Here is a 14,307-nt window from a genome sequence, read left to right on the forward strand (position 1 = left end):
TATGTTATTCCAGCATCCTCTCTCCAACTACAGACCAAAACAAACATCAAGGAGAAGAACAGGGCAAGGATCTGGTGCATAAAGATTACCCATCACCCTTCTCAAACCAAATATGGTACCCTCCCTATTTGGGCTGTTCTTCTGTCTAGCATCCTCGCCACCGTGTGACCAAGGACTCTCCAGATTAATTATGTGCTGCGTGAAAAGCCACTTTCTTCCGCGCTGGGGTGCCAACACAGTGTTACCAAAACTGTCGCCAAAACCAACAACTGCAAGGCCCCTCTTTTACATTTGAGCAAGATATTTATATTATGTTTTCAAAATTGTTTGGTTCTGTTCTATAAGGAATAGAAATAGTTTCACGTTATTTGGCATCTCCTTGCCTTTTATTGTACTTATTCCATAAACATGAATCCTGAAATGGTTGCACACTGTAACTGATTTCACAGAGAGGAAACTCTGCACTGCTATTGCTATTGTGCTCCGAGTGCTGCTCTGAGCCAAGCCCACGCTGCAATCGGCTTTGTGCAATGATATATTTGAAGATGCTCTTAATGAACTGATTTTTCTCAGCCACCATCAAAAATTAAGCACTTTGTTCCAAATAACTGCATGTCAAGCTCCCAGGGCAGGCCAGGAGAGTAACAGATCTAAAAAGGCAGGGTTTCATTCATAAGGATTGCAAGTTTAGGGCAGGCAGTACTGCTGACCAAACCGCTGTCCATGGTGCCTATTGCTCTACCGTCAAAAAGGCAGTAAAGCACAGAGAATGAGTTCTTTCAATAAAGGACGTGTTTGAGGGCTAATGATTGATAATTTTAGTTTTCAATACTGCAGGAATAAAAAGGAAAGTATTAGCTTGTATAACACAAATGAAGCATTCCTGTAGCATTAGAGAGCTGACTTCAGAAGGTTCCAAATGGGGCTCCTCAATGTTTTGGTGACAGCAACCTGGGAGGAGATGTATCTGCTGCGAACAGGAGTTATTGACTAAGATGATCTCAAACACAATGTAGAAAATGAGTACAATGTATGGAGCAGAAATTAATTATAAGGTAACACCTTCACATTTTTTCTTTTATTAACTATGCTCTTAAAAGAGAAAGGAATGAATACTGAAATAGTCTCATGCTTCTACACAACCCAGTTTTACTGGCCAGGAGATTGTGGAAAACATATCTGTTAACTTGTCATCACCAGGCAATTCTTTTGTGCATGCTGCACAGGACCATGACCCCAGAGTGAACAGCTGACCTGAAAGCAATGACTGCAAATGAAAGAAACAGGAGACAACAAGCAACTGAGTCACCAACAGACTCTCCACTTCAGCATCTGAACCTAGGAACCCTCATAGGCACTCATGAGTAGGTCTGCTGAGCCCTTTGCACTTATTCATACAGGCAGAAAAACCTGTCAGATTAAGTTTCAAAATATTTCACATAACTACAGCTTTTCCTTCCTTTTATACAGGTACAGCAGTTCGCTGGACTGGACCACTTCTCCAGCAAGCACAAATCACTGCTACACTCCTTTTAAATTAGTTATAAATCTACAGTGGTGAGAAAATCTGTGACAGCAAAGAGATCAGGATCTGGATTCTGACAAGGTACATGAATCATGGGTTTTAAATGAGCTATTTCCATAACTGATGTGCATTCTATATCATCTTGAACAATCTCAGGCACAGAACAGGATCCCATGACCAGGAAGCACTGGGCCCTTAGGCTGTAAAATTGGGCTGCACAGTGGTGGACGTGCAGAGCTTAGCTCTCAATACAATGTAGTGGCTTGAGAGGCACCCATCCACCAGAGCTGCTCTATCACTGCCCTCTGCACCTGGACAGGAGAGAGAAAATAGAACCAAGGGTTCATGGGTTGAGATAAGGACTGAGAGAGAGATCACTCACTGAATACCTTCATGGGTAAAACAGACTCAACCTGCAGATATTAACTGAATTTATTACCAACAAAATCAAAGGATAGTGAGAAATAAAACAAATCTTAATAAATCTTTCCCCCACCCCACACTCCTTCCCAGGCTTTATCTCCTCCTCCTCAGGAGCACAAACAGATGGAGTGTAGCCCCCCCACTACCAAAGCCTGGCCACACAAACCCAACCCATACAAAAATAATTACATCTGAATTTCAACACCTCTAAATCTAGGCAATGATCTTTTAAGGGCAAGAAAAAGTTATTATAAATCATCTTAACTTCATAAAAATTATTTTAAATCATTACAGTACAAAACCAAACCAAGAACAGCACTAGAACTGAAGGAGTTTAAAAAGTACGTGGCAAATTCACAAGGGAGTTTATATAACTCAAAATCCAAACACAAACATAGAGATTACAATGACTGTACCACATTTGATAAATATCTAATAATGAACAAAAATACAAAGATTCTTATATTAAGATTTCAAATTTTCATTTTTATTAGTACAGTGGATTTGGGACTACAGAAAATTTAGTGGCTTCAACAATACTGTCTTGAGTCTGTGTCCAGCCATGATAGTTTTAGAATGAAAAAAAAAATTAAGAATTCTAACTGCATTGCTGTACAAATCTATACTGGTTTAAAATTATTAAATCAATTATATCTAGACTGCCTCACCCAAAAAGTGCGACTATCCCAGTGTCTTACACTTGGCATGGCATTTTCCACATGTGCCATGTGACACCAAAATGCACATGAATGCACTTGCCTGCTTTTGCAGTGATTTATTCATTATATATTAGCTGTGAAAAAATATACAAAGCTCAAGACTGTGAAGAATGAAGATGAAAAGTCTCAGCATGAAAGAATAAGTGAGCAAAACTCACTCATTCTTTCATGAGACTGGTGAATAGTACACCAAAACAGCAATTAAAGCCATGATAAGGCATATCAACCATTCAAAGCCTTATAGCCACAAGAAATTCCAAGGCTATGGGAAAGTCATGTTTGTTTCTTTCCATCTTGGCCTACATATATTCATAACTCACTCCAATGCTTCCTAAAGGCTTTCAACTCCACTTCCAAAAGACACATATGCATGCAAAAAACATAAACCTAAGTGGCAGTTAGTTACCTTAGAGTGATCTGATATACTTTAATATCAAGATACCAGCATTTCTGACTGTCTCCCATTGCTGACATTTAAAGTTAATCTACCTTAGCTTTGCTGATGTCAGTGTAAAAGGGACACAAAAAGCAGACTACTCAGTACAGAAATAACCAAAGAGAATTACTTTTTTTCTTCTTTAGCTCTTACTAAAAATACTCTTGAGTATTTTTTGTATCAGGAGAAATTCTGTAACACATAAAAATTTCTTTCTCTTTAATCATCTGTTTACTACACCACCACTACACTGCCTACACACTGGAAGATATACAACTTCTTTCAGGGACACATCTTTCAGATTATTAAATATATTTCCGACTAAGAAATATAAAAATGCCTGCTTTGAAACAAAGGAAACAGAAGTGCAAGACAGCTCTCAGAATGTCACTGGATAAAGCAACATGTCCATCCAATTATAATTTGTGATTAAAACAGTGTAAAAGAGGCCAACTTACTGACTGACATCAAACAGAAGCAATTGTGAAGCCTGAGATGTACTCTTGTTGTCAGGAAACATTCTAGGTGTATTATGAATACAGACTCCCTATGATTATCCCCACTACCATACAAAAAATAAGAGTATCTGCTCCAAATCAAGTTGCTTTTTGTATAAGGGTCCAAATAATTTACTCCTGAAGTGACCAGTAAGTCCACCAGTAACAAGCCCACTCCTAAACACACATCCCGAAACAAAAAATACGTAAGTGCAACTAAGAAAACAAACTTCCAGATTACACCAGAATTACTGGTGTAAGAGTCACTTAGAAATAACAGCTCTAGTCTTTAAGACTCCACTATATACTGAGTTGTAATCCCTTAAGAGTCTCCTGTGTAATGCTGCAGAAAAATATAACACAGGAAAAATAATAATGGTCTCTACTCTGGCAGAAATAAGCCATCATACAGCCTAAATATTAATTAGAATAAACACTGTTTTGATTTTTATTTCACAATACCTGATGTTTTTCTGCCCAGGCATCAGTCATATTGCACACATTTGCTTTACGGTGTATGATTGTAACTAAATCCACCTCATTTAATCATTCCAATAAATCTACACCTCAGTAGAAACCACTAAATGAGATATTAATAGCACACTAAATATACCTGTTAGACAGATTATACATGTAAAATGTGGAAGTACAGTGAACAGTATTTGCACTTAATTGCTAGACTTCTGTTCATTCTCCATGACAAAGCTACATGAGAAAGATTAGCAAACACACCTCGTCCATGTTTCTGAAGAATTGCTCTTGTTTAGCATCTGAATATGTTCAAGGCCACTTCTATCTTTCTGATAGCATATAAGGATGTCTGTGGGCAGAATTTATGCTTTAAAACAAACATTTGGAACAAAATACCAAGAGTTAGGACAAGGCTTGTACACTACATCTAAATTTCCTTGTACAAAAGAAAACAACTAACTGCAACAAAACCTGGATGGCAACTTGTACATTGTTCCTGGTAAAATATGATGGGTGGGGGCTTACTTAAGGCATTTAATCCCAAATGCTATCACTCATTTTAAGAAAGTTTATGATGTTTCAATCTGCCTTGGTTCTTTCCTTTGGCTTCAGTCTGTGGTACAGGGCACAAGCTCTATAATAAACTCTGCTAAGCTGTAGGACTGTACATCCCACAGCAAGTGTTCTCTGCCTTCCCTCTCACTGAGGCAGAGGAGACTGTGGGGCACAAAGTCTTTTATGTTTTAAACAAATGGCACGTATTACTTCAGCATGTCACTTCCACAGCATGTGGTGCAAGGCTGCCAAGCAAAATTGGAACTAGAACTTACCAAGACAAAAAGCAGAGAAAGGCATTTTCCCCTGATACATTTTCCAGCCTCCCAGATTCAAGCCCTGTCAAGATTACACACAGAAACACTGGAACAGAACACAGACCAAGAGCCTCTAAGGTCTGAAAATGGTATTTATCTCTGTATCTGCTATCCCTGGTTCTTCAGCTGAAGCTATGACAGTGAGTTTTATTCATGTTATAGACGACAGTGTTTTATGTTCACACACACAGTCCTGTCTATGGTTACTCTTAAACCTGGTTGTCCTAGGAAACTGAAACTGTCCCAGGAAACTGAAACTGCTTTCATCTAACTATTCCCACTAAACACTGACTTCCCACAAGGTCCATCCTGACAGGCACACTTCAAAGTACCATGCTGTACCAAGTAGCCACCACTTGCCCACCACAACTTTTTTTAACTACAGCACTCAGTTGCTAAACCAATTTTTACCACCTTTCCCTTCTACTCGAAGTGCAGCCTTAGCACTGCACGACTACATCCTATCATGAAGTTTCGTGAAATTGCTCCAATTGTCCTTATCCTACCCTCACCTATGATTTCTATAATTAACTTAGAGAATTCAAGTAAAAGGGCATGACATGTCTTCTAGTATCCACCTATAACATTTTCTGTGTCCCAAATCACTCTTACCTCTTTCTATTTTTTCAGAAGTTTACTTCATAGAAAAGAGCAATTTAACAATTCTGTAGGTTCAGAATCTCTCTCTATACAAGTAGTTATACCTCTGTCCTTTGCTTTTTGTCATTGTCATTTCTTCCAGAATGGATCTCTCTGGTTTACTTATCATTTTCTGAAGAAATCCTAAGATATGATCTACCTGATTCTGAGTCCATTGTTCTGTCCAGCTTACTGATGGCAATGGCACAGTGTTGTCCTGCCTTACCACTTCAGCTCACCTCAGCTTCATTCTGCTCTCATCTAGTACCCCAATTTAAGTGTCTGCCTGAGATGCTAAAGTTCGCTTCTTCCAGGGAAACTGAGAGTATCCACAGGAAATCTTATTTGTCTCTAGTTTATTGTCTCACTGTCTATATACATATATATATATAAAACCATGTGTTTGTAAAGTTTCTATTGCATTCATCTCCACTTCTCTTTCCATTTTTGTGCTACCTAAACTATGGCAGTATCTCTTTTAATGCTAAAGTGCCTTCAAGTCTTGGTCTGTGCCCTTTCTTCACCACCCTCCTCTGTGACAGTGTCCACATTTTTGACACAATCTGGTCTCTACATAGCCCAGTGTACTACATTTACAATAATGCAATTCTTTATGCACATGAGTTTTTGCTACTCAAGATGTGTGACAGTCTGATTATACGGGGTTTTAAAAAAAATATTCTATTTCCTCTTCATTATTTGGGTTTTGTTTGGTTTTTTTTCCCCTAAATCCCCAGCAATCATTATATTCATGTCCATATTATTTCTGTTCCTTTTTATTTCTCTGTGCTTTTCACAAAAATTGCAAACAACACAAATTCCTGCCAGAGTAATGGAGTTATATTTGCCAGTAGTCCACAATACAATTTAATTCAACTACATAGGCTTTCTCTTCTAAAACAAAAAAAACCAGTATCCTGGTTTTTTTATAAAGACTATCAATGTGTTATTCACTAAAGCCAAAGAGGATCATTACTGTGATTTTATTTTTTGTAACACTGCTAAAATAGATTGTTGAAATGGACTGTAGAATCATGCACAAAGCCAGTCCTTTTATCTCATCGTAAAATCATCATTTTTCTGTTTATGGTTTTGCTGAACAATATTAGTAAGATTTCCTACTGAACCACAGAGATGTATTATTTCAGAAGTAGTTGGAACCACTGTTTTGTGTGTGTACACATCTATAACATGTAAACATTTATAAAGAGCTTGCAGATGTCTCAAGGAGAATAGAAACATTTATCTTATCTTCAGATGGTATTACAGCAAACATATCACCTTGACTTTTATCTATGTTTTTCCAATCTGTATTGCCTGAAGATAAAGTCCTAAAATACTACAAGCCAACAGCAGTTTGTAGTTGTCCTGACATGCTCACACCTCTTTCCTTGTGCCAGGCCCAGCATCTGTGCAAGAAAACTGTGTGGCAGGTAACTGATGACCGATCACTGTTAAACTTGGCAAAAAAACAGGCAGAAGTGATGTTTCTGCTATCATGGGCAAAATGGGAACATTTCTTCAATTATCATCCAAACTTGTGAAAACCTCGAGTAACCACAGAACCACAGGCTCAGAAAATCAAACCAGTACTGTGTTAAACAGTTATAAAACACAGTATTGTAGTTTATAATTTACTGAAATGAAGATGATTCTAACAGTAGCTCGTTAGCAGTAATGACTACTCCATGCAGTGCTGGATTATTCTTGTCCTTAATGACGTCAATAATTATTAGACTGCAAACCCCTTTCTATAATCTCCAGATGTCTTTCCAGTTGATGCTTCCCAGTCAGAATATAAGAACACATTTCCCTATATTTTCATGCATATCTATTCTCAAAAAGGCAACTACAACTACACTTGCATCTACAATTCAAGGTATACTAAAAATATACACAATATGCAACATTTCTATATATAAAAACATATACTCTAGTAGCTCAGGTTTCAACAGAACGTTGAGAGTAAAAACATTATTGCATTTCTCTAGTGCAATTTCATTACTACAACATTACTAGGTTAATAAATATGCAGTAGGAGTTTCACTTTCAGTTTTTGGCACATTAACGGTATGCAAATGAAGAAAACCAGTGTGAAAACATCGATTTTATTAACTAATCCAAACATCCCAGTTTCAAAGAAATATAATTAATATAATTAATATAATAATAATAATAAAAAGAAAATACTACAGTCAGGCTGTTCAGTACTCGGACTTCTCTGAAACTCAAGTTGCCTGTGCTGCAATTCATATTTACTGTAATCAAAGACTGAAAATACACTGCAGTGAGTTTCTCCCTGGTATTGCCTGTTGATCTTCAGTATAGACAGGCCAAGGTTTAACTTGCCCAACACTTTCAGTACATTTTTCTATGCTTTCTTCAGTCTTTACAAACCATTTTAGTTTTAAGTGCAGGGATGCTCTGGCATAGGTGGAAAGTACCCAGAGAAAGTCATCTCAAAACCAATCTGATGGTGGCTAATTCAGCAGCTGACAGGACAATCTTGGTGAAGTTCTTCAGCTTGAAACAGGAATGACATCAAAGCTCATTGTCCTTTAAGGAACAGTTTGGCCAATTTACAACACTCTGAAAAATTAATATCCAGCCTGCTGTGCCCCAAATTGTACAGAATGTTTTATCCAGTACATTCCTCAGTTTCAATTGTTGTCATTGCAAAAAACCCCCTAAAATTTAGTTTTCTATTGCTGTAATCCTGTTTGCAAAGTATGAAAACTCAGACAAGACAAAAAATAGCTGTTTATGAGACAAATATAATTCATAAATGCATGAGTTACAACTCAATAGGACTTCAAGACAGAGCCCTCACTAATCCAACCCTCTTTTGTCCTTACAGGAGATATTTGCTTCTCTTTCTCTACCAAAAAAAAATGGCATGCCATAAATGAATACTTCACAGAAAGCATGGCTAGCTATCATTATTTCTTGTTTACATAACAGAAAAATCTTCAAAATACACATTTAAAGATTTATATGTTAAAAAAAATCATGATTCTGATGCAAGTAGTCAAATAACAACCACATGATGCTAGCATAAAAGACAATTATCCTAATTTAAAATGCATCTCATTAAAACTTAAAAGCCAAAGGTGACAGTACATACCATCCACAGTTTATAAAACATGAACACCACTCAAAAGCTGAATTTTACTAGCTCAAATGACAGTATTCAGTGCAGCAAATGAAAGTTTTCCTTGCATTCAAAAAATAATTCCTTCTTCCTAAGAAGTTATGCACAAATCAATTCCCATCATGTCCATTTGCCAGAAGATGTCTTAAAGCAAATCACTGCAAAATCCAGCCATCATAAGTTACCAGAATGTAGGTGACTGTCAGCAAATATTAATAAAGCCTGACACGTTTATGGTGTCTCTACAATAGCAGACTTACCTCGGCAGATGGTCCCGTTGCCCACGTACCCAGGTTTGCAGGTGCAGCTGTGTCCCCTGATAGTGTTAGTGCAGATTGCATTCTCATCACAGTTATGCTGCCCACTGCCACACTCATCATGCTCTACGTGGGGGGGAGGAAAAAGGAAAAAAAAATTTACAATATGCAGTGAGCTTTTCAGTGAGCTGATGTGGCATTTGAAAACCAAGTGGGATAACCAGGATGCTGCAATGGTTGAGTGCTGGGGGTGTGGCATGGGACTCAGCTATGGGCTTGCTTCAGTTCAGAAACCCATATGTGCATGGCAACAGTAAATTCTTTAGGTTTAAAAACAGAAAAAAAAGAATTGGTGAGGAGGCGAAGTATGTCTGTGACAAAAAGCTATGAAGAGGTTTATCAGGGAAAAATATCTGCTGTGAAGATTAACCTTTACATCACTGTCCATCACCAACAGTAATAATCATAAATACAAGCTAAGTAACACAAGAGGGGCCTTACCAGCCCGCCCTTTAACTACACAGTTCAATTGTCACAACTGCTTGCTCTAACTCATGTTGAACTGACTCTTTCTCTAATAGGACGTAGTAGCATTTCACATTTTTAGAGCACTAACCATACCATCAAGCCCCAAAGAGGCCCCCAGACAAACAGGCTGTATTTTGCTTTCATCCAGCAACTCTTAACTGTTGCCCCTAGCCAAATTTGCCACAGCTCCTGCACTTCACTCTCCTGCTACCTTTTTGTTCTTGTAAAGCATGAGTTAGAGGTGACGAGCGACCTGACCCCAAAGCTTTTCGCTTCTTCCGGCAATTACAAGGAGCCTCCCTCATACAGTAGGATTGCAAAAATAAAGCCTGAATTTAACACTTTTGCACTGGTGCCTTTAAAATTTTCTTCAGTGGAATCAAAAGGATGCAATGAATTTTCTTAAAATCACACAACAGATAACAGACATAATAAAAAATCAGAATCTGGAACCCTTCTTTGTAGACTTCCTTTATGCAACTGCAATCATCAGGCTGATATCCATATGCTGAGAGGTAAAAGCTATGCTTTCCTGGAATTAGGATTTGCTTAAGCTTTTCACCAGTGCATCAGGGTGTTCAAAGGACTACAGACTAAGTCTAGCCTTCTATAGATCACAGAGAGGCAGTGCCTCTAAAACGCGAGCAAAATAGTCATTTTTGCAGACTAAACTAAGCCCTTTGGAAGAGTCGCTCCACGGAGAACAGCAGCATCACAGGCTTTGACAGGCTACAATTAACCTCTGCAATGCTCTCACTCTGCCACAGTATAGAACAACAGCCAATTTCAAGATAACTCAAGACACATGTAAGATGTGAATGGTGAATTCTAAGGAATCCACTAAACCAAATATTTCTGGAACACTGTTGATAACTATTTGCAGAACATATATCCAACATGTTTTTCCATTTTTCAAATACAGTTGACAGCAAAATTATGTGGATTGCAACTATTTTCTCTTAAATAGCATCAAAGCAATATATCAGCCTCTCACTCTTTGCTTTTAGCAAGAAACTCACACACACTCTCATAGGTGCCTGGCTTCAGCTGATAAACTCAGGCTTGCATTTATACTTGTTAGTTTATGTTGGTCCCTAGCTCTGCTTAGTAATTCACTTCAGCTTCTTGCCAATTTTCAGAGGCCTTAAATATTCAGGATGCCAGGGTTCTTGAAGGGCTGCCGGTTCTCTCCTTCGTCTTTAAAGAAACTGTACCACAGGCTGATTCTTTGCTGCTTTGGTCTCAGGGTGCTGGGTCAGACACAGAAAGTATCAAGCTACCCTCCAAGGAAGCATTTTACAGCAGCTGAAGCTGAACTATGCTTTCTTTTAAAAGAGACACCCTCTCCATAATCTCTCCCTTCTCTTCCTACTTTTAATTGTCATTAGCTTTCCTGTGTTAGTATTCAAACTATAATGAGAACGCCTTTGTGATAGGCTCATGTGTGTACACAAGAACATTCCTACTCAAACAATTGCCAAAATTTGTCTATTACCTTCTCAGCACTTCAAGTATAAATAAAGATTTCCCAGTGGTACCAGACGTGTTTTGCCAAAATACACAAGAGAGGCTAGTCTGCTGTGTTGTTCCAGGACTGTGACAATGTAAATCACTATTTACCATTTCTGCAAATTTACAGATGCTGAAAATATCAAAAGATTTAGCACTGACAGAGCAGCTATCCCACAGTAATACTTTGTTTAACAGAGGTCAGTTTTTTCAAAGCTGATATAATTTAAAGAGTCAGCAACAAATCTGAAATGGGAACTTGCCCTTCATGAGACATCCTGATGCTGCTGACAGAAGGAGGACTAAGGGAACCTCATCTGCATGAGGAATCCCAAGATTTCTTAGCAGCAATATGGCTGCAATGATGGGAACTTTAAATGAAGTTTTCCCTGGTGTAGGGATGTCTATAGCTGATGTTGCTACAGGCCTAATAAGAATGAGAAAGCATTGATTTCCTGCCAAGGTACAAAACTCTTTTCATCCAGATGAAAAATCCTTTAGAATCTGTCAGTAGTAAGTAGTAAGTAGTGGGTTTTCTGTGCCCTCACAGGAGCTCATCCTTTGGAACACTTGTGTGTTCACAATGGGAAGTGAGCATGGAAAGTGGGCTCCTGCTCTGTTTAAACTCAAAGGAGATTGTGATTAATTTGCAAAGAACATTGCTTTCTTACACACATTGCTTTCCAAAAATCCCCATTCAAGCACATCAGACAGAGCTTGCTTTTGCTTTAATGTTATGGCAAATACTGACTAGACAGCAAACAAAACTGGCAGAGAAGGACCCTGCACAGCAAGTGAAAGGAGTCACAAACAGCATCATTCCAAAACACCAAAGAGGGCAGAGCCAAGACAAAAAGCCCAAAGTTGTCTTATTTTGACCATTTCCCTTGTAGCTGGAAATGAGAAGCACAAGAAAGGGACTCTGACAAAGAAAACAAAAGTAACTTTTAGTTTTTTATACACACATACATGTACATGTAAGCAAATAAGCTGGCATGCTCAGGAATGAAACTGTCATCATTAAGTCCCACTGAAGTCACCCATCTCTCTGACTTCTATTTGCTATATAATATACACAAAATGAGCTCATGATCAAAGATGGAAAGAACTAGCAGGCTTACTGAGAAGGACAGAATTCCTTGACCCAACTCTCATTCACCTGGATTATTAATGTTTATTTCATGAGCAGGTACCATTGCTGATTAATAGCTACAAGAGCAGCACCATTCTTTTCTTACATGCAAGTTAATTTGTTTCGGAAATCTCTGTGAACTGTCTTCCACATTTCTGTTACTCAAAACTTCATGCTTTATGGTAAAGCCACCAAAGATCAGTTAGTTTACTGAGCCTTTCTTTCCCCCTCTACAAAACAAGGACATTACAAAATTCTGCTTTTTCCCTAGCATTTTTCATTCTTCTGAACTCCTCAATTACTGAAGATTTTACAGAAAATTAAAGGATTTCAATCTTCTATTGCAAAAAAACCAGAAGAATCAAATGTCCACTGCTCATTTCCTTTCTACTTTATTTCTTCTTCCTGTAAGCAGAGTTGAGGGGTGGAAGGATGCATCATCTCTGATGCTTCAGCTCTCCTGGCCCTGTTTCCTAGCCACCAAGCTACTGCTAAGGCCAGCAAAATACACATTTAAACTTAATGTTTTATTTCTGGACAAAAACTGCCTAAAATCTCCAAAAGCTTTCATGAACTTTTCCAAAATGTTAGAGGGGATCTTCTGAGAATTTTCTGAGTTCGCACCCAGGTCAGGCCACCTTGTGAAGAAATTACTATGAAGTTTATTCTTTCTTCAGCCCTCACCTGAGAATGGCCATCTGCCTCCAAAATCACTTGTAAGGAATTAATCATCCTTTTACAAAAACACATCTCCATCACCTGTGTTGTATGATTCTATACATCGCCTTAGAAGTCCACACTAACAGCATCACACGTCTAATGTTTGTGTGGGTAGTTTTGTCTAATGTGTGTGGGTAGTTTTATACCAGCACATGCACAGTTAAGACGAGTATTACAGTTACCCCTACTTTGTTCAGAAGCAGCCTAATCAAAGTTTATTTTGACAGTGACAGAGTTCATCTCAATACCAAGAGAGGTAACAATCACATAAAAAGCAAAGTTAATTCACCACAAAATAGCTTCAGGTAGATGGTCAGTTGCACATCCTATTATAAGAAGCCCCAACGCATCCTACAGACAGCAGAAACACACCTTGCACCAAAACACAGACTGCTCTGTAAGCATGCTGATACCAGAGCACACACAGCAGCTCCCCAGTGACAGTGGGAAAACATTTCCCATGGAAGACACGAGGACATGGAATGAATAAGAAATTGCTGAAGGAAGCACAATGGCCCAGCTGCCAAGACAGCTGTGACCACCCTGTGTCCCCTGTGCTTGAGGAGATGGACCCCAACCAAGCCAAGAGCCCAGCACACCAACATCTACTATGTAAAAACAACAAATGAGTAACACCTGAGGCCAAAGGAGAGCAGGAACACAAGTGCTAGAGAAGACTTGCTGAGAAAGGCCAAGGGTCTCTAATAGCTGTATTAGCTACACTTTCAGCAGCAGCAGAGCATCCAATCACACCACGTTTCAATTGCGAAACCACTTGTTTAAATTTTAACTAAACTTTTAGCTGTCTTCAAAACACATCTATTTAAGGCTAAGGAAGTTAACCCAGACCAGGCTGTAGCAGCTCCTGCACACCTCAAATGAGTAATAATTCCAACTGCTGATGGCTGATCACTTCAGTGTGAAGTATAAGCTGGAATATTCAAACTAGGACAAAAAAAGTCAGCAACCTTCATGTACGCATATTTCTGTCAAATCCTTCTTACTCTCCACTTTTTTAATCTCTATGAAGGAATCACAACAATACTTTTGTTTTATGGTACTTAAAAAATACCTTCTGTTCTGGGCTAAACTGAACTGGAGAGTGCAGGAGGAAAAGCACTAGGGGCAGAAGGAAAGGTGCCAGACAAAGATTAATTGCCTGCCTGAGGTAATATATGCTGCATAAAACCATCCACATGACACTGCAAAACTGTTTGTAAAAACAACCACAAAAAAATAATTCAGACCACATGTAAGGTACAAAAAAGGATTTGTCATGTATTTATAAAAGCAAATGCACACATATCTAAACATATACATAAACAATTACACGTAAATGCAAATTTTCTCCCTTCATATGTACATGAAATGCAGTGCTTGTGAAAGATTCTAGGCAGCTCTGACAGTATCAGAAGTGTCAGTCAAAAA

General features: G+C 38.4%; 1 protein-coding gene across 5 annotated transcripts in view; it reads right to left on the bottom strand.

The window, feature by feature from the left end:
- NELL1 (neural EGFL like 1) overlaps positions 1–14,307 on the bottom strand; it is a 293,349-nt gene that overhangs the window by 104,540 nt on the left and 174,502 nt on the right. For 4 of the 5 annotated variants that reach the window (XM_042021335.1, XM_042021346.1, XM_042021315.1 and 1 more), the window contains one exon: positions 8,994–9,116. The exons of the other annotated variant lie outside the window; for it this stretch is intronic. In XM_042021335.1, coding sequence (XP_041877269.1) covers positions 8,994–9,116 — 123 coding nt within the window. The remainder of the gene's footprint in view (positions 1–8,993; positions 9,117–14,307) is intronic. 5 annotated transcript variants of the gene reach the window in all.

This window comes from Corvus kubaryi, unplaced genomic scaffold (assembly GCF_017639235.1).
Source record: "Corvus kubaryi isolate FWS band 111438036 unplaced genomic scaffold, C.kubaryi_AGA036_p1.0 125, whole genome shotgun sequence".
Classification (NCBI taxonomy): domain Eukaryota; kingdom Metazoa; phylum Chordata; class Aves; order Passeriformes; family Corvidae; genus Corvus; species Corvus kubaryi.